Genomic DNA, 26,006 nt, shown 5'->3' with positions numbered 1-26,006 from the left:
TCCTCTAAAACAGCAAAAAATACCTTAAAATTATGCACGCACACACACAAAAGGAACCCCCCACATAAAAGTGTGCCAAAAACCACAGATGATCGAAATGCAAAATCACATAAAAGTCACTTGACTGAATGTCAAAATAATGCGCATTATCATCTTAGAAGAATTGAGAAAAATGAAGTGCGAAAGGTGCCATGCAGTGTATTCCCCAGATTAATCACTGAAGTAAGTGAAATGAGTAATCCTCGATTGAAAAATTCAGCTTAGCATTCAATTAAACCATTTGGACAGGGAAGGTGACAACAACCTCCAATTGACTGCCTCCAGAATGAACAAAATGCAATTCATATAGCAAAAGAAAAAAGGTACTATATTACAACAATCGGCCTAACAATATAATCCAACATCAATCATTTTCGCAGATAGCAGACACTTAGGGGTAGCGCCATGTACAGTCTCTTTGGCTTTAGAGTCGCTTCAACGGCTGATAAGGTTCTATTCACCTCCCATCATCTGTAGAGTAAGGTATGCTAAAATTTCAAAACAAGAATTTAAAGGCAAAGATAGAAATTCAACTATCAGGTATCTTTCCTAGCTAACAACCTCATTTCTCAAAAAGCAAAAACAGAAAAACAAATTGATCATCACACCAGAATATGAAGAGAAGATACAAACAATATACAGATGTTGCTTGTCACTGACTTCATATTGGAAGCAGTATCTTTACCTTGAAAATGAAAAACCCTCACTCAGATTCTCAAAACAACAAAAGGGACACTAGACTGGCACCATCGCAGGAGGTGTCACCATGTATGGACATGTTTCAAACTAACAACATCCGCATGATAATGAAGCAAGCATAAGTTATGGCAAATCAAGGCTCATCTTAAAGTTATTAAGAGATGCATAGAAAACAATTACCTTAAAAATATCTCCAAACATCCCTTGCAAGGGATTCCTACGTCGTACTCCATAGAACTTCTCAGCTATTTCATCTAGCAACTAGCAATAGAAGTATCAAATAAGTTCTGGTAAGAAATAGACACCAACATGCTGAATTGCTTGAAAATTAGCAAGCAAAAATTAGAGGTCATGTGCACTAGCAAAAATAGTCTGATAACTTTTGCTACAAAGTGTGAAAGAAAGCTTCATACCTCATGGAATACAGGTTCCCTTTCTATGCTAGACTTGTAATTCTGTCTTAACATGTTAAATAAAGGCAAAGCGTCTCTCTGCAACCTGCACATTCCGACACAAACAAAATAGAATAGATTTGGTCAAAAAGAAGAGCTGGAAAGTTACACCTATTGATTCTTCAGCTAGAGAGGTGATTGTCCTCAAGACTTCATAAGCAATTGCTTAAATTGCAGTTAAGCCCGTGGTTTATCCTCATGACACCTAACCCGCATTTGGTTTAACAGTTATACATTAGCAACCCCCCTGTAGTTTCAAAGCTCTACATTAGCAGCCCTCGTATGGTTTCAAAAGCTCAGATTGCCAATTTGGGCACTGGTAGAGCCACATGTAACTAAGTGGGGGCAATTGTCCCACTTAATTGTGAGAAAATGAGTTATTAAGGTTAGGAAAACTTAGAAAAATTTAAAGTTAGCTTCTTATTTGTCCCCACTAAAATTTAACAAATTCATAATTGTTACCAGTCACTAGATATTTAGATCTACTTAAAAGTTAATTGTAGAGGTTATTTCAAGAATAAATTCTTTCAAAGTTTGTAAATGTAAATAGAAAAAATGATTTCCAATTCTATATTTAACCACAATATAACTTCAAAACGTACTAAACTTAGAAAGATAGTACAATATAAACTTCAAAGCGTATTAAACTTAGAACAGAGAAGTTGTGTTTCACATAAATGTCCATTGGTTATAAACATACTATTTTTTCATTTCATGTGTCATCAGAGATTGACCCCCCTCACCCTAGGGTCTTGGCTCCGCCACTGGATTTGGGAGCTAAGGTGCTTGCAGGAGAAGGCAATGGCGGTGGTGGGATGGTGGAGGAGGTGCTCATTGTGTGGAAAGAGAAGTTTTTAGAATTCTCACTTTGACCACTATATTCAAGTAAACTGACAGTTTGACCTAGGAGGAGACACACAACACAAATTCTACCAATAAAATTAATCAAATACCAAATCTACCCTTTTGTAGTTAATTGTAGCAGCAAAAAATTACCTTTCCACTTTAAGTCCAAAAATGGAGGCTAGTGTATAGGTTTTGAATCCATAGGAGGGTTATGTGTCCTGAAGACTACAGTTCAAGCTGTATATCCTCATTATAAAGTTGTAGTAGGCTACAAATCGACGCTCAATATCATTATAAAGCAATATAAATCAAATAAAATTCAAAAATATAATACAAAAAAAAAAAGGATGAAACTCATAGGAACTTGGGTTACAAAATTAGTGATTGAGTAAAATACCCTTGTTTGCCCAATAAGAATGGAATTTCATGTGGATGATCAACTAGCGTTCTTCTAGATACATGCAGAAGGTCCACTCTTTGGTGTATACATATAATACATAGAATATAATATACATACACAAATATATATATATATATATACAAGTCCATTGAAGACTACAGTTCAAGCTGTATATCCTCATTATGAAGTTGTAGTAGGCTACAAAATCGACACTTAATATCATTATAAAGCAATATAAATCAAATAAATTTAAAAAATATAATACAAAAAAAAAAGGATGAAACTCATAGGTACTTGGGTTACAAATTTAGTGATTGGGTAAAATACCCTTATTCGCCTAATAAGAATGGAATTTCATGTGGATGATCAACTAGCGTTCTTCTAGACCACATGTAGAAGGTCCACTCTTTGGTGGACTCCAACCTAGAAGCTTTAGAACTCATCTATGTACCCCCTCCCATTGCAAAAAGTTCCTTTTTTACAAAATAATCAAAAAGACACCACCAAAAATAAACTCATGATAAAAGGAATTTGTCCAAATGAAGTTGAAGAAGCAAGATAGCTTTGTATAAACAAGAAGGAAATTGAGTTCTTCCATTGGTCAACATACTATGATCAGACAAAATGTGAGCCATGAGTTGGAGTTCCATGTTGAGAATAAGTTTAAGAAGCAACAAAAGCAATAGAAAAGGACATAACATTCTTTTTAGAGGGGGAAAAAACTAGGAAACAGAAGTGAAGAAGAACATCTTGTTTCTTTCTTGTTTTTGGTTACAGGACAGGGTAGAAGCATGAACACAAACGTTCAGCTTGAAATTCAGAACATCAATCACCACAAATTGTCACAAGCCTAGCAACCAGCATGTACAAGTCTGCCCAGTCAGCCATCCCCACCCACACCCCGTAGTGGGGACAAAAAATGGTCTACGTATGTAATTTACTTACAAAATAACTGCAGCCACTGGGCAGGAAAAAGTGGGGAACCAAGAACGTGATGATTAACCTTCACACCTTATTCTTTTTTTAGGTGATAGTAAATACTCTTCATTTTGCACCAAACTTGAATTTGGCTATGCTGAGTTCCAGATGTAATATCTTCTTAATTACAATTACTACCCCTTCCCCCAACTTGTTTCCCCATGTTAAAAGAATTGCCACACTATTTGTGTAAAATTCAAGACTTAAAAGCATTGAAGATGAGCATTCACTATCCCAAAGATGAGAATATTAGTTAAGCAGATAGTTAACCATGCAACAACAAACAAACTTAATGTATTATGATCTTTAACTTTTTCTCTGTACACATTTTGGAAGTCATGGATTTAAGTTGTAAATGTGAAGGAGTGGGAAATAAAATTAAACAAAAAATCAAAGAATAACATTGAAGGTGATGAAAAAAAAGCACAAAACTAAGGACATCATATTTCTTAATGCTATTTAAGACTCAGCATCATCGAACTCTATAATGTTCCATATCCCAGACTTCTTTTTTCCCAATTTAAGACTCAGCATCATCAAACTCTATAATGTTCCATATCCCAGACTTCTTTCTAATTTTTCCCCAATTTTGCGGCAGGGTGGGGAGAATTTTCTAGCTGACAATTGTGCCTCCCAAGTTAACTTTTCAGCCAAACAGTTAAAAGCATCACAGACATTACAGAAATATGAAAAGCATAGTTGAAAAGACATACGTCAACAGAAGATAATTGATAAACTGGATTAGTTCTGATTGTGGAAAGTCAAGCTCCTTAGACTGCATTTGCTTCTTCACCTCATCCATGAGACCATTAGCATCTCTCAGGTTACCTAGAGATAAGTACCTAAACAAAAGTGCGGGCCCATCAGAAACTTAATGGCAAGCAATATCTCAATAATATGGTCAAGATCCAGATGAGGATCTGCAGTGGTCATTGACAAGTAGTTTAACTATTACACAATCAAGATGAACACTGAATCGACAGAAACTTTAAATAACATACATTCCCAACATAAAATTGGAACTAGCCCATTTTCATCTCTTCTAAAATATGGAACTTCCAAAATGGTTGTGAGGCTTTTCAGAATCTCTTAATCATGTAGCATTTACTTAAGCAGAAGTAGTAGATTGCCTGAGTAGATGCTAAAATGGTGATATGATATAAATGCTACTTAATATTTCAGTTTTTACAAAGGTCATAACATTTCAGTCCTTTTAATCTAAGATAGATGTAAATTTGACTTAACATGGCCATGTGATGACACAAAAATGGATAACCATCACTCTGACATCTTTACTGTGAAGGCAAAATTAATTCTGCCTGATTAACAACCTATAAACCTAAAGACTTGCTTCATAAGGCAGGCAATTTGCAATATATCTATATATAAAGCACAAGCTATATTTTTTTTAAAAAAAAAGTTTGTCACTAGTTGCATCCTCAATTTTACCCTACATGATCAACTGATAACTATCAGAACCCATGAAACTCACACAACCCCCACCTTCCCCAAAAAAAAAAAAAAGGAACGGCGAACCGTAGGTACTTTCTTCCACTTTCATATATGACTTTTTAACAAATCATAGTTTACTCAACTTCTCCATGCCTGCCATCTCCCACAACATATATACATGCATGCATGCATGCGTATGTTAAGAGAAGTATTGAACTATATTTTACTATTGGATCTTATAGTTTAATTTGATACCATTATCTATAGATGGTATCTACAAAAGATGAAGAGATAAAAATGTGTTAGAAACCAAAAACCTATACAGTAGAAACAATTTGATGTTGAACCAAACCCACCCTAGCAGCAATTTATGTTAAAAGAAAACAAAAGCAAAAAAATTAAAAGCCACATGCTGTATATCCAACTAGGTGGTTTAAGCTGAGTGTATCCTTGCCTTATACATGCATGAATCTCAGTACATTCCAACCATGTGTATTTATTGCTTCTACTCTACAGTCAAGAAGTTAAATTGTTTGAGGTTCAATACTCAGATGTGGACTAAATGCTATTAGAAAATCTAGAAATTCTGCTTCCAAGAAAATTTCTACACATTTAGTTTTTTGTGTCTACGTCTGTCTGGAAGCAAGAAATTTGCTTGATTACACACATTTGAATTTAAGTCACATATCTCAACATTTGCATATGTCAGCCTATACTGAGCTAGACACAAAGTCATGCACTCATCTATAGAGGGATAAGGTAGGTGGAGTGGTCAGTTAATTCCACAAAGTAGTCCATATGAATCTGAACCTTATTTGTGAACCATTCAGTGAATACCATTGATAGCTAGAGATAATCAGATGCAATTCAAGATAAAGGCGATGTGGCAATGTTCACTCTTTTTTCCTATGAAAGTAAAGCATTCACTTCACGACTGCCTTTAAAGTGAACCTTTAGGTCTAGCTGCCGCAGGGCCTATGACCATTGGAATGGAACTGAGGTGATAGTATTAGCCAAAGAGGAATTCTACAAGGATGCAATGGTTGAGGAAATATTAGATGAAATCAATAACAGTAGAGAAAGCTAGGGTACAATTTTGGACGCAGAAATGCAGAGATGTAAGAAACAAAAACATATAACAGCAACGGCACCAAAAAAATCACGTATAGGGAAATAAGTGCTAATAAAGTTAAGCAACAGAAGAAATGAAATGCTGATTTTTAACATGTCGATTTTGGCAAAATCTGAGTTTTGTGCAAAGAATCCTACAGAGATGTAGTGGTTATGAAGAGGCAGACAATTCCATGCACGAGAATGGGAAAAGAAACAAGGAAAAAAGATAAAGGCATCCAATCAAATACCAAGCAAGCTTTTTACAATACATCAAACAAGAACTGCACTTACATCAAAATTGCCCTTGCAATGGCCAAATCATCTTCACCTGGGTAACACTGCATGAATACTACTATTAATTATATGCAATCCAAATCCATCAAAAGGATGCTAGTATGACTCAAAAACATTTGCAGGTAAGGCAGAAACAAAGAGACACCTATGGCAGTCATGATGCATGAAATGAGAAGAAATAAATCTAAGCATCAAGCCATCGTTGACCAACAAGGAAAATGCATTATTTTCCAAGAGCAAATAATGATTCAGATGGTTATTGCATAATACAATAGTACAAATATCATTTGGGCCTCCTCTAACAAAGATAACATATCAGAAAAACACAATTTATTTTAACTTCCAAAAAGACCTTATGTATTCTACCATGACGTGAACGAGTTTTGGTATTATAGTACATTTAAGATCCCATCAACAATTTGTGTAAAAAGCGTGATGGCCAACCTTGCCCATGAAATTCACCAGTGTTGAAGCAAACTTTTTAGGGTTCTTCCCTCGAACAAAATGAAAAGACACTTTGGTCATGTCCTGCAAAGAAACAATGTTATGAATGCGATGATGAGACAAGCACAACTAATTTTTCTGAAACTCTTGATTTTGGAAGTACTGCCATGTAAATGTGTCTGTTTGATACACCAAACTACATAACAAAGTTGCAATAGACTCATCTAAGTTTTGGAACTCCCCAAGTTGGAAGACTAAGTAAAGAAAAACATTACACTATCTACCGCTAGAACTAGGCAAATTATTTAAGCTTGACATATTCTTCCACAAAGAAAATCAGGAATAACAAAGTCAAGAATGCAAGGAAAATCAGTGTCAGATGCATGTTTGGGTTCTTAAATTGGTTTTCACGAGCATCTCACCGCTTACAAGAAGTCTACAACCAGAATAATCATACTCTAAAATGGTAAGAATAAGCATGAAGGGATAACCCACCATAGTAGCAAAATAATCTCTAATCTATTGAATGACAAAACCAGTTCAAACATTGCTAAGCAACACTCTGACAAAGTTTTCATAGAAAACCCACAAAATAACTTACTGACACAGACCATCAGACTGACAAAGTTGCATCACTCATGAATAACCAACTTGACCATGCTCCAAAACTTATCGTGAGACATACCAGCAAAACAGCATATCCTCATTGAAAGAGCAAAACAGCAAGAATCAGGAGACATACCACCTCAGGAGATTCAGAATATATATATTCAGCTAGCATATCGTGAATTTCTGGGGATCCATTCCTACATGCTCCAAATTCCACAGACCACCTAGCAAGAAAGTATCAGTGTTACAGATCAACTATAAAATCATGAACTTGCGTATGGTCCAGTTCAGTCCTAGACACCCAAATACAAAAACAAATTGGGGGAGGACGAATACAAGCAGCTGCTTACACATAACTTAAGGAACAAATTTGTAAACAAATAGAAGAAACTTGTCACAATACAAGGTTTAGACCATATAATCTTTTGTCAAGATAATATCAGTCATCTTTTTTTGTGAACAGTTAAACGAGAAAAATTGAGCACACATTAAACCCTAGGAGTTGGACCCAAGAATGAAATACTGCAAATCTTTTTGTACTTAAACTCTTTAAGGAACTCCATAGGATCACTCAGTAACATCAATCTCAAATGACATATGTGAATTTTACTGACACGACATTGATCAGAAACCTTAATGAATTTTCAGATGCCAGTCAGCTAATAGGAAGACTTCCCAGCAGGAAAGTTCTTCCCGTATTTAATGTCATGACAATTTTTTGAGGACTTCACAGTAAATTTTAATTTCTGAAATAATTCAAAGAACTGTCCAATAACTACCTACTTTCTTTCCAGTTCTTCTAGTTTACACAGTACATGAAAGAGCCTTTGCCCCCACCCAAAACCTGTGTTTACCTAACTTTCTTGAGAAACACTTATCTGAACAGCTTTCCTCTATTTATGCAAAGCCTTAATTCTTACGAACCAAAGAGAACAATGGCCACAAAACAAAACCATTTTCCTGAAGTATAAAAACGCAAAATAATTCCACTCACTTGGTTCTTGGTTAAAATCTGTACACAGTAATAGCCCATCAGGACTCTGCATAAGGTAGTAAAACTCAGAAAGACAGACTAGGCACATAAACTAAAACTAGTTATAGTAGACTTTGAGGCCTTCCCTGAAAATAAAATGCTTTAGAAATGGTATAAATGGAAAGTAAATAACCAAATTATTAAATTCCATAGAAAGTAAATGACCAAATTATTGAATTCCATACACCAATGCGCACCAACCTAATGGAAACTTGATGACAAATTTTCCTAATTTAGAACATACAGCCTTTCCAAACCTTAAGAATAGCCAATTTAAGTTTACAAACCCTCCGAGATACTCGAAACTAACTGTACTTTTGTGATTTCAAACATCAATTAGTATTTTTTTGTTTTATACAATTTATAAGCCCAGGTAAAGTAGAAAATGGTACATACAAACTTCACAGGCTTAAAAATTCAACTAAGTTTTCTCAGAATTCTGCCTTTATCTTTTAAAGGGAAGAAATGCCATATTTGATGAACAAAAGAGATGAAAATCCAACTTACAAAAATTCAAGTCCATTACTACAACAAATTTTGAGAATATTAGGTAGACGGAGTACAAGATCGATAATTTAGTGTTGTGGTAAGTGAATGCTTTCTTGCTTAGCCCAAAAAATTAACCAGAAAATAAAACTTTTAACATCCAAACAGGACTTGGAAGGATCAGGGCCACTGGGAGTGCAAGGTTTAGCAAGTCTCCCTGGAAATACGGCATGCAACCTAGCAACCAAGATGATGGTAGAGTGAAACACACTTTCCATACAGGCTCGACGACACATAAAGGCTCATTCACTACAAGAATCGTACCTGCACAATTTTGCTAATCTTGAAAGGCTTCCCTTATCTCATTTGGAAAAACTTGGACAAAAAACACTTACCAAGTTTACCAAACAGATATCATGATTCTTCACCACCAATATGATGACATCTAAATTAAAATCCTAAGCATATTGTTGTTCCTTATTCACCTCCCCAATATCATAGGTTTGGCTAACTTTAAGTTATTTAAACAGCCACACAGTCTTCGACCCGGCACTCCGGCTCCTCTTTTTTTTCCCTCCTTTTTTCTTCTCAAACATCAACAAAAGAGAGTTTTTTTTTTATTCACTTGCTCTCTCATCAAAGTTGTATCTTGTGGAGACCACATCCAATGCTACGTAATATCATGTAGAAAGTCACTAATTTGGTCTGTCCCATTTCTATATTCTACTTTCATGTAAAAACTATTCTAATATTTATAGTCTATCATTTCCTTTTAAAAGCTTATGATTGTGAAATATCAATGTAATAGAAGAACAATAAAAAATAAACAAGGAGTTCTGTCTCTTATTTAGGGCCAATTATCAAAAAACTGGGATTCTGAAAAGAAAGATGAAAAACAATCTGGGATTGGACATTGACAGGCAACAAACAACACTGAACAGGTCTATTCTGTGGATTCTATTGAAGATAGAGAATAAGCAAGAAAGAAGAAGAAGAGGAAGGATTCTGTTAAAGTTTGAAACATCAAAAAAGGATGAAGTGTGCTAGCACTGTATAGAAAAGTGGCTCTAGTCACTACTTAAACAATGGCCTTAAAATGGTTTGTCAACAGCAATTTTTCCTGCCAGAGGAGGGAACTGCTCAAATGATCAATATGCTTATAATTTTGAGATCATAACATACACTTTTACAAAGACAACCATATGCCCGAAGTCTATAATTTCTAAATACACAGGAGCGAATCAATAACCTCCCCAAAAAGGGGGCTCCAGCTCTATATTCTGCTAATATAAGGGAAGGGAAGCAGGGAGTTCTTGAATCTGTATTGACTAAGTTTCAAAGGGATTAGTAGTTCACTTAGGGCCATTTGCAAAAATAACCATTTCTGCCAATAGACCAGTTATACTATGTAGAAAAGAAAATTTTCTACACAAACACAATTGCAAGCTACAACTGGAAGTCAAGGTTGCAATCTTTTTTTTAAAAAATTTTTTTCCTTGATAGATATCAGGCATGGAGATTTCAAGGGAAAAATCACCTCAAATTCAATAACACAACTGCTCGTCTCCCATAAAATTCAATTACATCTCACATCCAATTCTCTAATCAGTGCTATAAGATAGGGTTCTTACCACAACCACACACTTGTACATTGGAAAAACTGTAACAACAAAAATAAAAAGGATGTCGAGACATGATAACACATCAAAACAATTATGCAGAATTAATGACCCCAAAGCACAATTTGCTGAATATGCAAGTGCACTATCTGACCATATAGTATTATCTCATAGAGACAGCATAAAAGCTCACTTAATAGCAGCTCTTAAAAATGATGAGCAGCCCTCGACTCTAACTTTTGCAGCAGCAAAGGCTTCAGAGAGTTGCTGCATGTCATCATCATCTGTCAGGTCAAGATGTTGTGGCACAGATATCCGAGGGAACTTCTTGTAGATTTTCCTGACACGATCTAAGATTAAAGCTTGTCAAGACCATTAAACAAAAGGACCAAAACATTATATCTACCAAATCAGAAACTCTATAACAAAAAATCCAAACATGACCAGAATATTAGACTTTCAACTTTCGGCCAGAAATCCAATTTATCTGTGAATTCTTAGACAGAGTTGCAGAGGAAGTTAAGAGAGGAAAAAATAACAGATAAACAGCAAACCAACAAGGCATACCAAAATAGAATCAAATATAGTTTGTGTTGTATCATTAAACATTCATATCCTCCAGGGTTTGAAAAGCCAGGGCGCATAATTCTGAAATCATAGGTTTTTTAACGAGAACTTCTTGCAGGTAAAACCCTGAAAAAGTATTAAATCCTAAAAGGAAATTTCCTAATGGCAATCTTTTGTTTGTGCTCTAGAAAATCCTAAAGGTTCCAAATGAGAAGATTCCTAGTGCAGTTATCCTCCAAGCAAAGCCAACTTTAGAAATTTCAGATACAATCCTCAAGTACACCATATTGTTCGAAGCCATTCCTTGCACAGAAGGACATGAATGATTTGACAATGATTTCTGGAGCACTAAACATTTGAGAACATGCAAGACTACTTTCAAGCAAAAGCATGCGTTCCCTCAGAAACCCCGATATTACATGGCTAACTCAGTTCCATATCCTAGAATTCCCAAATCAAATCAAATACTAGTTTTAAGGGTTTGGCTTCAACTTGCAAATGAATCTATAACTAGCAAACGCAAATATGAATTCCTTTTTCCACTTCCTCTAGCTCAATAAAAGCTGGGAAGAACCTTTCTGACAAGCAATCTTAACAGACACTTTTCCAAAATAACCTTTTCCAGGAGTTTCTAAAATACAAATACCTCCTATTCCAAATACTGGTCTAATAGTCAATTTTGCCAGAAATTTTAGATTAACAGAAAAATCAGAACCCACATAGCATCTTTGTTCTTTGGCACCACCAAAAAACGCCAATCACAGGAAATGAAGCATAACAGCATTTAAACAGCAGTGAGACCAAAAGTGGTTACTGGCTAAGTTGGGTTTGGGAAGTTCATAAATGGCACAACCAGCTTACCTTCCAACCTTCCCCGCAACCAGCCCCAAGGAAGAACTATAATGCATATCATATAGAAAAGAACTAACCGAGAGTATCGTCATCATAAGCATATTTTCCTTTGACAAGTGTGTCCACGAATAGCATGGCAAGCTCAGCCCCGCAAGTAACCTAAATATGAGAAAAACATCAATGCACTTAAAGAAGAGGAAGCTTTGAGATGATACCGTGATATACTTTTTGTCAAGAAATTGTCGCAGGGTTCAACCTTCTGCTAAAAAAACCATGGAAAATCCTATGACATCCACGTACTTGTGTTTGCCGCCGTCCAGAATGCAAAAAAAGGAGGGGGTTTGGAAAAGGTAATATTTCAGCAATCCAGTAGATGAAGAAACTAGACTGCCCCAACCAAAGCTGATATAAATTTGACTGAACATGGTATGTACCAAGTTGTTCCCAGTTTAAGAGGAGAGAAAAGGGGGGCGGGGGGCAGTCAAAAGAAGCATAGAGTATGACCTGTCCCTTTTCCAATTGTAGACCAGCACCAGAATCAAGAACATCTAGAGCTTCGGAATATCTTTCAGCGGTCACATACCTGCAACAAACCCGAGCAACTGAATCAAACAGGCCATTGAACAGAGCAACTGAACTAAAAGGTGAACAACCTTCATAAGAACTGTTGGCTACAAAGAGAGTTGCAATACCTAGCACTAAATGACTTGTACATCTGTTGCGCTCCATAGTAATTGCCTTCTTTTACTACTTTCTCAAGCTTGGCAATATTCTGCAGCGAGGGGACGCGTGAGATGAGAACCAATCTCATAAGTGAGTTGAACTGAGACTAGACTTAAATAATTTGGAGTTTGCTTGACTTGATAAGCAAATTATTGTCAGCAAAAAGTAGCCAAGGCTAAAGGCCAGCTTTCAGTTTCACAACAATAGATACATATGCAGGTTCGAAATACATAAAATTAGATGTTTAGGTCGTTCATCTATATAATTCAATGGCCAGAAAAAAGAATGGTAACTAGTATAATGTACAAAAGAAGAAAAGGGGCAGGCGATTAACTAAGCATTCAAACATCCAGATGTGCGAGTGGTAAAACAAAATAAAGCGATTACACTTGAAAGTTGAAGAAAGGAAAATCAATCATCAGAATTACTGTACGCTAGCTAGTATTCGTATTACCTCTTTAGCAGGAGGTAGGGTCAATCGCTTAGCTCTCTCCCGCGACATGATTTTTTATCCCCACCGGCTTGGCTGCAAAAGCACAGATGAGAAGAGAAGATCCCTCTTCTTCGATGCGTCTCCTCGTTCGGAACCGCCGAAAATGAAAGGAAATCCCAGCAGAAAATCTGCTAAAAAAAAAAAAAAAAGCGATAAAGGTTTCTACCAGTTGCACTCACCTCCCCTGAGATTTCTAAAATAGCACTTACGTCCCCTAACATGAATTTGGGCTCGTAGTTGACATAAGGTAGGGTGAATTACTTTTATACTCTTAAGAGTTTAAGGTTGTTAGTAAACAAATTTGAAGCAAAAAAATTAGACCAATAAACAAGTTCAGGATAATTAATTAAACAAGTTAATGGTTATTTCTTACCTGATTAGGTACTGTAAGTGCACTTACAAAATGGCATCACAAAATAGCACTAATTGATGCTCCAATATGGCATCATTTTGTGATTGACAGCACTTGAAAGAACACTGCAAGTAGAACGTATATTGTCTGCATAGAAAAGAAGTAGAAGCAAAGGGAAAGAAATCTCCAAGCAAGGCTTCATAAGAAAATATGTTCTGGTAGTTTTGGTTGAATTCACTTCATCGTAGGCATTCACGAAATGGAAGAAGAAAGAAAGCAAAAATCAAGGCAATTTTTGAGAATTTTTCTGTTAAAATTTGCGACAATTAGAAGATAATAGTGAAGCAATCCTTTGTAGTCTCAACTTAATACACAGAGTTTCTATGCACACTAGTGAAGGAGAGTTTTTAAAGTTGGTTGAACACATTTTATGCTTTAGAACCTTAGATTTCTGAACGTATATTCATTGTTTTTTCTACTTGTTACCGCTACACTTGTTCTCTTTGCATTTATATGAGTTTCACGAATTGTTTTCCAACTTTTGATTTTATTTATTCTTTTACTAATACAACCTTACAAAAAGGTAAAAAGGGTACAAATGTATCAAAATTATTATCTCTCTTTTCAAAAGACTTTTTTAATTGCACTTTCTCTAACATGGGCTAATATTCAAGAGAGGTTAGTGCCATTTTCGAAAGCATAGAAGATGTGAGTGCAACTATTAGAAATCTCAAGGGAGGTTTTCTGCAATTATCTCCCAAAAATGGTGAATCTCTTAAAGGATTAAATTCTTGAATTTGGCCACATGAATATTAGCCCTCATCTCAAGGAAAGACTGTTGATATAAAATTTACAGACTTCAGGTATTTCGGTTTTAGGCTATGTTTTTAGACTCGGACCAGGTATCGACTCGGTCGAACTCAGGAGTCAGGGGTCAATGGGTTCAATCGGGTTCGATCAGGGTTGAACCGGATGATGTCATAAATAAAAATTATTTAAAAATTAAAATATTGTATATAAAATACCTAAAAGTATGTTAATATTAATAAAGGTATATTCATATATATTTGATGTTTCAAATATATTTAACAAGAAAATATAAAGAAATTAGAACAATCAAGTAGCAATTTATATTATTTAATGAACATTAACAAGTTTAGAATTAAAATTATGGATTTGATTGAAAAATAACATCAAATTTTAAGACAACATTTATAAAGTATGAAATATTTAAGGTATATTAATAAGTTTTAATAATTTAAGGGTCAAAACATAATATTGAAAAAGTTTAATTTTTTTTTAAAAAAATGCTGTTGAACCGTTTTTTCCAGTTTTTCTCGGTCAAACCCGGTTTTTGACCGGATTTTTAGTCTTCTGGTTTTGAAGAACAACTCGGGCCGGACACTTGGCAGGTTCCCGCTTCGACCGGTCGAACCGGCCGGTCCGGTCCAAGTTTAAAAACACAGGGAGGATTGTCTCAAAGGAACAGTGGTACCATTGGTAACTCTTTACACAGCCACGAATGACAATCCAATAAAAATTTCCTTATACAATGGTAATGGAATTGTTTATCTCATAGTCTTAAAATACCCGAAAATAGAAATGTGTATTTTGTTACCTTTTTAGCCCAAAAAAAAGTGTATTTTGTTGCCTGATTTTTGCCTATTTTTTAGAAATAAAATTTCTATTAAAACATATCACGTAGACTGGACTCCTTTTGAGAGTACTCCTCTTAAACAGGTCGTACACATTTACCAAATGCAGTTGCCAAATATATCCGAAATTTTTTTATAAAAAAAATAGCTGAAAACTGCTTGACTTAGTTACTTTCTCCTCCACCGACTTTTTTTCAATCTAGATGGCACCCAATGAATTTTCTTAAATTTTATAAGTGGGAGGTTTTGAATTTTGATTTTTTATTTACAACCTCTTTCACTTTATCATTCAATCTAACTCTGCATTATGCGATGGCTTTGACACCCTCTTTTGTTTTTGTTTAAATAGAATTACAAGAACTATCGGTAATGGAAGTGATACAAACAAATCACATTTCAAACTAACTCATAAATAGTAGGAATTACTACTCAATATAACTGCATAATACGAATCCATGAGAGAAAAAACTCACATTAGTGGACATTTTAATTCTTTGACTCTGATTTCATTTTTTGAGTTTTTTTCTTATTTCAATGGATGAATAGTAAACATGTTATGGTAGTAGCACACCTTATTTGCAAAAATTATCTATACGTGCTTTAGGCCAAAATTACGATACTTTTGGATGTAAAAAGAATTGAAGTATATTTGAACATATCCACTCAAAGAAAAGAGACAGGTTGGAACATAAAAAATTGAAATGTGTTTGATAAAACTGAATTCATTAAATTGTTAAATTGATAAGTACTAAATTTGATGCATTTGAATGTATTTTACATTAAGTGACAAGTTAATAGCTTATCACTTATTTTGGGAGCAAATTTTGTTTAGAAAATTACAGTGTTACTTAATTAATTCAAATGTTCAATTTTTATTTAACAAACGAACATATTAAAATTTGAATCCATTAAATTTAAGTGTTAAATTGAGTTATCAAAAAGAGCCATATGTACACTATAACTTAAGATTATAGCAAATGTATTAATTGCCTTGTCCTTATAGGAATTTTTTATTTTTCTCAAACAGGTTGATATATTTACTTTAGTGGTTTTTGTATTGCTTAGAAATGCAAGGGAAAGAAACTATGACTCTATTGATTTTGAGAAATTCGATACAAATGAAACTTGAATTTTAGAAGCAATGTTTTGAAAATTGGACTGGGGTTCGATTGGTTGAACCGTGAACCAGCCATGCATCCGATCCGATTCAATTAAAAAATCAAAGAATTAATTGAACCATTTGAACCGGTGAAAACCAGGAGGTTCAACTAGTTTTCATTAAGTTTTTATTTTATAAAATAAATATTTTAGTTTTATTCAAAATTCTTAATAATAAAATGAATAAAAAATTATTAAACCTTTGAAATTGGTCGAACCGTGAATCGGAAGACTCTCCGGTTCGAATTTTAAAAACATTGTTTAGAAGAAGAACCATTGTAGCTGAATTGGAAACTTGTATGAACAAATTGGTAACATGTGCTATCCTCACAAAATAGTAAGCAACTAGGTATCCTTACTTGCCTAATCTATTTTATTTAATTATTGCTACGCATGAGTTAAAATATGTCTATCTTTTGTTTGAACTGATGGTGGTCATAAATTTGGTAATAGTTGAGAACTGTGCAAATGAATAATTCGAAAAATATGTTATTGCTTGTTTAGTTTGTTGTCCTTGTTTTTTTTGCTTAATGACTGAAAGTCTAAAAATTGCGAGTCTGGATTCTAGAACTCTTCTTTTATGTTAACAGGTGGAACTGGAAGCCTAAAGCTCCTTTATTTATTTATTTATTTTTTAACATTTGGGGCATGTGCTATTTCATTTGGCGATGAAGCAATGCAACTTTAAACAATTGGGCTTTTGAGGTTAAATTTGGGATTAGGTTTAATTAAACAATTTCTTACTTCTGTAAGAAAAGGAAAAAGGTTCGCTGGAGTGGTTGACTGAAGTTCACAAGAGTAGTTTTTATTTTTACTAATTCGTACAATTTTAATTATTAATAATAGAAATGCTTAATCATATTATTTTATTCATTTTTGAACTCGACAATTCAACCATGCAATCCGTAGTTGAACCACTAATCCAATGACCTTGTCCTCTTGCCGGGTTGATGTCCGGACCGGATAGTTTTTGGAAAAAAAAATTACTATAACACTTATTTAGGATGTGATATATGTGAAATAAAAAATAATAATTGAAGAATGTGTAAAAGAAATATTCATGAAAACTCAAAAATTTTCTTCAAAAAATCACAATCCAAACGAGGGCTTGGTTTTTTTTAAGAAAAGTACTGCCGAAAAACTGCCAATCCTAAGCTATAAACTGTAAACCCTGTCATAGTGCATCAGTGCACGAAACAATGCAGTCTAGCAGCAAGTGCAGGTTTTACAAATAAAAGCTCATCAAACTCTTATTGAAGAGCAGATGTCACGCTTGAAATTTCAACGTCAACCTAGAACCCGAATATATGATGCTTTTTCAGTTAGGGGTGAGCATTCGGTGCATATTCGGTAATTCGGTGCACTGAATTCGGTGAATTCGGTTATTCTACCTGTAAAATTTTAAACCGTTTTCAATTCCGAATTGGGGCATAACCGAATTCATCCGAAACCGATTTCAAATTTGAAAACGGTAATGAATTCGGTTAAACCGAATTCATCTATTTAAAAAATAAAAAAAAAAGCCTGTTATCAGCTTAAGTTTGCAACGCTGCTTCCGTACAATTTACAGGCTATGAGGCTAATTGCAAACTAATTCTAATTGCAAACTTACAGGCTACAAGCCTACAACACCAATTCAAAGGAAATCAACATCCAAATTATTACACACACATTACAAATGCCAAAATCCATCAAATACAAATCTGGAGTACCAAGTACCAACTGCCAATAGACAATACAACGACAAGTTATTCAAAGTAACACTAACAGACATTTTTCAAGTTCACATTTCACAAGTCACAATGAACTGAATGCAGAAACCAGAAATCAGAAATCAAAATCTGAAAACTGACTGCAACATAATTTAGTTCCAGACTTCTATTATCTTTAAAGAGTGATTGAAGTTTCAGCACCTCCATTAGTCAAGCCTGCAACAAAACATAAAAATGAAATATAGTAGTTACTTTAAAACAATAGAGAAATGAAATTTTACAATAATCAGCATATACAATAGATAAGAAATATGTTACCAGATTCTAAAGCTTCAAGATCCTCCAATTCTTCTTCCACATTCAATTTAGAATCCTCAATGATTTATAAATTATTACTAATTTGATCCCCAAATTTATTCATAATTGAACACATTACTTATGTTCTAATCATTTTGTGGTTTAATTGGCATTTATTTGATCACTTATACCTACAATCCTTAGTCTATGATTTAAGAAACACATAAAAAGTGATTAACTTAAACTAGAATAAACCTTAGACTATACAATGATTGGTGATAATTTATGAATTTATAATTTACAATGACTAATAATAAGCAATATTAGTTAGTAGTTACAATGAATTTATAATTTACACTGATTAATAATAAGTACTATTAGTTACAAACTTACAAATTACAATGACTAGTGATAACTTATATTAGTTACAAACTTATAATTTATTTCAAATCAAAATAAAAACTTATTTACTTACACATGTTATTGTGAAAGTCAATACACTAGTACATTGATTTGCAATTCATATGCATTCACTTACACTGCTAAGTGCTAACTACTTAGCTGTCTTATCTATACTTAAAGTCTTAAGAATTAAGATTAGTGAATAGATAATATGAATTTTTAAGTTAAATATGTAGAGTGCACTAATACTTGCAAGTTAGAGATTACGCATTCAAATATTCAATAATTCAAACATGAATGATGTATCAAATTACCAATATCTAAATTTAATTACTAATTATGTTTATTGTTTAATATTTAGTATTATGCAATATGCATATATGACATATGTGTTAATTATTATCTAATTCTAGTCATGTTACTCATGTATAAAATAATAAGTATTATAGTTATCTTATATTGTTATGTATTACTATATATTTGTATTATTATAGTCATATAACAATTAACAAATACTAAAATAATATATTGTACATTATTATATATTATTATTATTATAAGTACATGATATGATGATAAATTGATAATACCATATACTAATTATTATTAATAGCATTTACCTATATAATATAATAAAGTATTAGTAGTATATACTAATACTAAATAGCATTTATCTATATATTATATAATTTTATATGCCAATTTGGTAATTCGAATGCGGTAATGCGGTACCCGATTTCAATTACCGAATTGGAATGCGAAATCGGTTATTACCTAATTCATAATCTCATTACCTATTTCATACCATATTAGAATTCGGTGAATTTGGTACGTACCAAATTTGTACCAAATTACCAAATTCCCGATTTCAAATTACCGAATTGAATTTGAAATCGGTTATGAATTCGGTAAGAACCGAATATGCTCACCCCTATTTTCAGTTGTTTTGTTGAAGTTCAATAGAAAGGCAATTGAAACTCTCCTGATTTGGAATAAGTTAGTGAAGTTGAGCGTAGGCATGCACGAAATATCATCACGAGGCAGCTCCATTCGTGTCACGGAAGGTACACTTGACTACTATACCTAACAATTGGACCGATTAATATTGATTTTCACTTAAATGTGTTATATCTAGCCCGCCCAACTTTAAATTGGGTTGGATCATATTAGGTCATGTTAAACCCATGACTCAAATATAACCTAATTTATTAATTAATACATTGTGATACATAAACTCTCTCTTGTACATTTATAGATACAAAAAGATTTTTTTCACATACATAAATATATTTTCACACACCAACAAAACACACCATAAATAGAATAATATTTTATATTACTTGTATTGTGAATTTTAGATAATAAATTGTATTTTTAAATAGATTAGCCAAAAATATTTGTTTACTTTATACTTTTTAATACCACTAATTGATTGAAACTTATTTTTGTCACAACATATTTAACACTTTTACTATTCATATATGCTGTATTGTATTTGTAATATTCTGTGTATTTAATTTATTGAATTTTAGATTATATTATGCTTGAAAATATAATTAAGAAACATATAATTTGTTGTATTATAATATTGATGAGGAATTATTAACAATGAAATAAAACAAGTTAGAGAAAAATAAAAGAATGCAATTAGAACAAATTTAAAATTCTATTATAGAGACACGAAATATTAACAAATAAAAGTAAGTAGCAATTGAAGAACAATAATAAAAAAAAAAAGAAAAAAAAGGGAGGAAAACAATATACTCTTAAAAACCATAATAAAATATTATAGATGTTGAGGAAGTTTATTTCAAGTTTTTTTTCTTTTAAATAAGAATTAAAAAATTGATTGAAAACATGTATATGAGAATTTTGAATATAAATTGGTCTATAAATTATTAACACATGTCTAAATACAAGTGATTGGACAGATGTATTTTGAATCTTGTATTTATTATTTTTCAATTATTTTTAAACAAGTTGAGTATTGAATGCCCAAATAAAAAACCCAACACGTCTAATAAATAAGTTGAATTATTCTTAGCCAACTCAACAAAACCCATAACTCAACTGACCCAATCCATCCTTTAAAATTAATGGGTGGTTTGAGCGGATTATTGGATTTTGAACTTTTTTGCCAGCTCTATTGAACACCATAGTAGGGTTTACTGCCGCACTCAATTACAGAGGAAAACTTAACTAACTGAATATCTGAATTGCGATTTAGAACTAGCGCTGCAAAATGGATCTACCTGCAAACAATTGTAAGCATTGGGGCAAATGATACGGCCTTGGGTTCGACTTCTCCCATTTACACACAAAAAAAAAAAAAAAGAAGCAATGAGTCAAATGATACAATTTATCACTTTTTCTTCCCTGCTTTACCTTCCTTCCTTCTTATTACCTCGTCAGCATATTTTACACCCTTACCTTTATATGGCTCTGGCGGCCTCCATTTCCTAATTGAAGCAGCAAATTGACCAATAGCAGATTTGTCAAAACCACCAACAATAATTCTGGTATTATCTTCAACTTTCACTTGCAGGCCATCCGGGATTGTCATCCTGACTGGATGAGAGAATCCAAGACTAAGTACTATATCTTTTCCTTCAATTGTTGCACGATAACCCACACCTACCAATTGAAGCCTTTTCTCAAATCCTTTTGACACACCTACCACCATGTTGTTAGTAAGAGTCCTGACAAATGAAGTTGAACAGATTGTTGGAAACATGGAGAAAATTGTAGATAAGGCATTTCAACTAACACACGTCCTCTATTTTTTTCACTCAATGGAATATCTGAAGAAGAAAAAGATGTTATGGCTTCACACTATCTGCAACACATAAATTTCAAGAAACAAGTTCAGGAGAAGATCCACATTTTACATTAAGATGGCTGAGTGCATACTTGGACCACAGCTGTTTTAGGACAAGTCAAACACAACCGCCTAGGAGAGCATTCAATTGGGGCTGACCTGATACTATTAAGTAATAAAAATTCAAATACTGACGACACCAAATACAGGTAAACCATGTCATTGCACAATTATCCACCAATAGACAAATTAATATGCTTCATTTAACATCCCAAAAATGTGCTTATACATTCTTGTCAGTATTTTCTGTCTGAGGAACTATCGGCAACATGGAGTATAGACATTAGGAGAAAACAGAAAAGAATAAAGTGGGATAGTGGTTATCATATTAATGATAAGATATCTCAAATACCAAGTCACAGCTGAACAATATATGTCTTCTTTTCACAAATCCAAATTTAATTGGAAAGCATAGGTGATTTCTCTATTCATTTTCTACATGCATTCATAGTTTCCAATTCCATTTCCACGTTCCCAAGTTTACTACTGCTCTTCCCTTCTGGAAAAGAGCCAGCTCCTCCTTTACCTCACTATTACGATCTTAAGGTCTAAAGACACGTCTCATTCAACTTTCCAGGGAAATCTACATCACTCTTCAGGCAATCCCGACCACACCTCCAAGATTGAGACTCATGAAAACCCTCCTTTCATTAATGTGACCAAAATCATGACTGAACCATGAATTTCTCAACGAAAAAATTGAAAATACAAATCTGATGTAATAAAAGTTGAAATATCATGTTCCAAACTTCATGAAAGCAAAGCAATATTTGATGACAGAACCATGAATTTCTTCTTCATGAAATCAAATACTACTCATAAGAAGAAATTCATGGTTCTAACCCCTAAACTATATAATATGACTGAAATTCAGAAAATCTCAATCAAAACAAATGACTGCATTAATAATAAACTGAGATAAAGACTGGTTTGGACTTAAACCAACTCCCAAGTATGCTCATCTCCTAAAGCATGCCAAACCAAACTCTGGACGTTGAAAACATCCTTGCCGCGCCTGTTATAAACTTCTGTTGCTTACAGTATGGTTTTATAGCGTTGAAGATGGATATAAGATGGTCTGTATTGAGCTTGATGAAAAAGGGCTGTTGATTTGGACAAGTATTCGTAATTTTGAATCTTGTATAATTGTTCTTTCTTGTGAAAACTTGTGTTTCTTCAAGCATTTTTCTCAGAGTTATGGAGCTAGCTTTGATTAGTGCATTAAAACTCTTTACAATCATGTATTGAGCCAATTATATGCTCATTGTTCTTATGGTGAATGAATCTCTGGAATACCTTCTCCATAAGTACAACCTATAAAGGATGCCCAGTAACAGACACCACTCAATTGAAAGCGGAATTAGGTTTTCCTAAGAAACTTCCACTCCCTACAGCGCCGTGAAGGATTATTTTGTTTGGTGCAATTCATTGTTTTGAATATGAATATATCAGCGTTTAATGTGAATAGAGCAACTTGTGTCTTTCAAAAGACTAAGAGTAGTGCAACAGACTTGCCCAATACATTAGACATTCTTGTTGGGAAGATTATCAATGACAAGCAAGTCATATAAAATTACTTTTTCTGTGATCTATAAGCCCAACTCTCCAAACTTTCACCACTAATTCTAAAATATTCATAAGAACACTTAGTGCTACCCACCTTATCTGCTGGTGAAGAAATGAGGCCTAAAACATTCAGATAGCTTATTACCATTAGGACCCATAGCTAGAAATTAGGATTTTTAAACAGATGGCATATTAGTAATCATTGTTTTCCTCAATTGGCGAAAGACCAAAATACTCCAAAGGAACCACAGGGTAAGCATAAATGTACTATGTAGTAAAAGAGTTTTAAGCAACTGCTCTCTTTCCTGTGGAAACAAGACATAGGACATTATAAATCATCAGCAACAAGAAAGACAAGCTTCAAGATGCTCCTGCATCAGAATTTCAGATAGTCTACAAAAAGCTTATGAGTCACAAGTAGATCTTAATTTCAGGCTCATCATGAATACACAGAGAAAAACCTATAAGTATTTGAATGGAACAATGAAAGCAACATGTCCTAAACAAGACATAAATGACTTTGTATGTGAAAAGTAGGGGTAAAAAGTATGTCGTTGGAATTTGAGCCTGACTCTGCTGCAGTCAGAAATATTAGTAGTTGAACCTTTCGGGCTCTAAAAGGACTCAGGATTTTCTTGAGCAAAAGGAAAACCATTTGTTGGAAATAAGTTTTTGAAACTGGTATATAGCAAACTAGGATGAAATGGAAGAAAAATATTGTGACAAAAAACGCTCATCAACAAACAAGTTTGCTGAAGATGGAGAATCATTCAAGGAACGCCCAAACTCAGATAATCATTTTTGCCAGTTGTCTCCTCCTTGAGCACCATCAATAAAACCCCAAATTTCCAACAAGAACATAGTATACGTCTCTCTGCTGACCTGAATCCCTCATCTCTCACCTTCACTCGTTGTCCCTTCCACCTTTAATAAAACGAATAAAAACGAGAACAGTTTTTTGAGGTTGTATCTAATTCCCTCAAGTCAACCGACAAGATAGCTGGGGGTATATTATACCCTTGACCTTGCCTTTCATCTCCCTCACCAAATTTACGTTCCAAAGAGGGCATTTTAGCATTTTGCTTAGTTTACTTGGAAATCAGTAGTGTTCTTTGAGTTAAGAAAACACAAAAGAACAAAAAAAAAAAAAAATTGTCTAGTACAACTACAAACTTCCATTCACAAAATTTGACATTACAGTAGTATGGGAGAGTATTAGGAGAACTGAATAGTATCACTTTACAGACTAACTCATAAATCAGATCAGACTGACAAATAAAGTAGGAAGAGAATGAGCAAATTTCCTACCTGAATAAACCATGCATTTGATTGGCTCTTCTAGTCTCTATTGACTTTCTGACTCTAAGACCAGAGTCATCCCTCTGGAGCAATATCTCTTTCGGATAAGTAAGAGCAAGCTCCCCAAGAGGACCCTTGACTTTCAAATCTTGGCCATCAACTGTTAAGGTAACATTTGAAGGTACTTCAATCAGCTGCTTTCCAATTCTTGAGTCTTTGCATTCCACAATTGTCCTCCTTGTCACAAACTTAGCATGTTGATAACCCACAACAGCAATACGGGGTACACGCATTCCAGTGAATGGAGATTTCAAATTGCTAAATAAATAGAAGAGCTAAAAGAGTCACAAAAAATCATCAAATTCACTCATCATCATCATGTCATTCAGTCAGAAGTAGCAATAAAACAATAGAATAGGAAGGCACACAAACACTTGTCAAAGCATTCACTAATTGCAGTACATACATTGTTAGATTCGAAAATTGCACCCATTATTTTACCAGTTTGGTGAGGAAGCACCAAGTGACGTAGCCATCTGTTGACTGGACAGGGGAATGTTTGCTGCTGTTGCTCTTGTTGTAGCTCAACTCACAAGGGTACTTTCGTGCATCTACAAATCCAAACATAAATACAATAACTTCAAATATCGATTTCAAAGCAATTAAATAATAGAGCAGAGAAATGATAGAATAATACCACAAGTGATCATTTAGTGGGTCAACCGACACAAAAAATAGTATAATGAACTAGATGAAAATTAATCTTGGAAAAGTTTAGCGACTACACAAATAAAAAAGCGGAAAGTTTATTTATTTATTTATTTTCCCTGTTAGCCGGCAGGGGCACCAGTATCCATCCTTGCACACACATCACACTGATTCTCAAATCGTCCTTTTTCCGTTCGTTGTTGGATGAGGCATTTCCACAAGCAAGTTCACGACGTAGACCAAAGCATGACATACCTATCTTAGATGCTATAAGAAGGAGGGCAACGCTAAATAGAAAAGATGGAAGGAAAACCATCAAGAAGTCATTATTTTACTACCCGTTTTAGAAACTATAAGAAGGAAATTAAAGACAGGAACAGAAGAGTAGTCAATCTCAAAACATAACCGCACAAATTGGCAAAACAGGGGCATCCACCGAAAGATAAGGAAAACCAAGAACCAGTCATACATTTCACCTACAATGAGAAGGAAATTTAGAAGGGAAAAGAAAAGACGGACAAAATGGAGCTTTACAGTAATGCGTTTTGGGTGATGACTATCGGGCAGCGACGAAAATAGCGTCCTCTCCTCCTGTTCCGGCTGTTCCCTATTTCTTTTTTCGAGTAAATTGCTTTTCTTTTCTTTTCGGTTTGGAAAGGATAATCGGGAAGCAGAATGCGAAGGATGCTAATGGAAAGTGGAGTGAGAGGGAGCGAGGGAGTGGAGTCGTGTTGTGTGTGGTGATGGGTGTGCTAGTAATGAATTTGATGAAGCACTTGATAGGGAAGGGAAGGGACGGGACGGATAAGGTTTGTGCACCACGGCTTACTGCGACTTGGTCAGTGTGCAAATAAATTACTGCGACCTGGGAGCACTGCAC

At 34.1% G+C, this 26,006-nt stretch overlaps 2 protein-coding genes across 4 annotated transcripts; both read right to left on the bottom strand.

Annotated features, from left to right (window-relative positions):
* Positions 1–223: 223 nt before the first annotated feature.
* Positions 224–13,210, bottom strand: LOC113766854 (Golgi to ER traffic protein 4 homolog). Of its 2 annotated transcripts, XM_027311015.1 has the most exons (13): positions 13,061–13,210; positions 12,576–12,655; positions 12,388–12,466; positions 12,140–12,142; positions 11,961–12,042; positions 10,658–10,814; positions 7,460–7,550; positions 6,718–6,801; positions 6,271–6,317; positions 4,128–4,256; positions 1,152–1,236; positions 919–999; positions 224–510 (listed from the first exon to the last, which is right to left on the bottom strand). In XM_027311015.1, exons 1-13 carry the CDS (start codon positions 13,106–13,108, stop codon positions 493–495), a joined length of 984 nt encoding a protein of 327 aa, XP_027166816.1. In that variant the 5' UTR covers positions 13,109–13,210; the 3' UTR covers positions 224–492. The 2 variants fall into 2 exon arrangements, with proteins under 2 accessions (XP_027166816.1, XP_027166817.1); XM_027311016.1 differs by lacking the exon at positions 12,140–12,142 and having other exon boundaries at positions 13,061–13,209.
* A 7,611-nt stretch (positions 13,211–20,821) lies between these two features.
* On the bottom strand, positions 20,822–25,936 carry LOC113765344 (50S ribosomal protein L6, chloroplastic). 2 transcript variants are annotated; one of them, XM_027309488.1, is made up of 4 exons: positions 25,646–25,936; positions 24,920–25,029; positions 24,428–24,736; positions 20,822–21,374 (listed from the first exon to the last, which is right to left on the bottom strand). In XM_027309488.1, the coding sequence occupies exons 2-4, from the start codon at positions 24,952–24,954 to the stop codon at positions 21,038–21,040; spliced, it is 681 nt and encodes a 226-aa protein (XP_027165289.1). In that variant the 5' UTR covers positions 24,955–25,029; positions 25,646–25,936; the 3' UTR covers positions 20,822–21,037. The 2 variants fall into 2 exon arrangements, with proteins under 2 accessions (XP_027165289.1, XP_027165288.1); XM_027309487.1 differs by having other exon boundaries at positions 25,661–25,936.
* Positions 25,937–26,006: the final 70 nt, after the last annotated feature.

This window comes from Coffea eugenioides, chromosome 3, assembly GCF_003713205.1.
Source record: "Coffea eugenioides isolate CCC68of chromosome 3, Ceug_1.0, whole genome shotgun sequence".
Taxonomy (NCBI): domain Eukaryota; kingdom Viridiplantae; phylum Streptophyta; class Magnoliopsida; order Gentianales; family Rubiaceae; genus Coffea; species Coffea eugenioides.
This window is presented reverse-complemented; position numbering and strand designations above follow the sequence as displayed.

What these genes read in the sequence shown, in the direction of transcription:
- LOC113766854 (XM_027311015.1), bottom strand. Translation starts at nt 13,108, where the DNA reads ATGTCGCGGGAGAGAGCTAAGCGATTGACCCTACCTCCTGCTAAAGAG. An exon ending in ATTCTGAATCTCCTGAGGTG is followed by an intron (nt 6,802 to 7,459) that starts GTATGTCTCCTG and finishes GTTTCTTTGCAG; the next exon opens with GACATGACCAAAGTGTCTTT. An exon ending in TGGTGAATTTCATGGGCAAG is followed by an intron (nt 6,318 to 6,717) that starts GTTGGCCATCAC and finishes GTATTCATGCAG; the next exon opens with TGTTACCCAGGTGAAGATGA.
- LOC113765344 (XM_027309488.1), bottom strand. Translation starts at nt 24,954, where the DNA reads ATGGCTACGTCACTTGGTGCTTCCTCACCAAACTG. An exon ending in GGTGCTTCCTCACCAAACTG is followed by an intron (nt 24,737 to 24,919) that starts GTAAAATAATGG and finishes CTATTTATTTAG; the next exon opens with CAATTTGAAATCTCCATTCA. An exon ending in CAAATGCATGGTTTATTCAG is followed by an intron (nt 21,375 to 24,427) that starts GTAGGAAATTTG and finishes TTCATTTGTCAG; the next exon opens with GACTCTTACTAACAACATGG.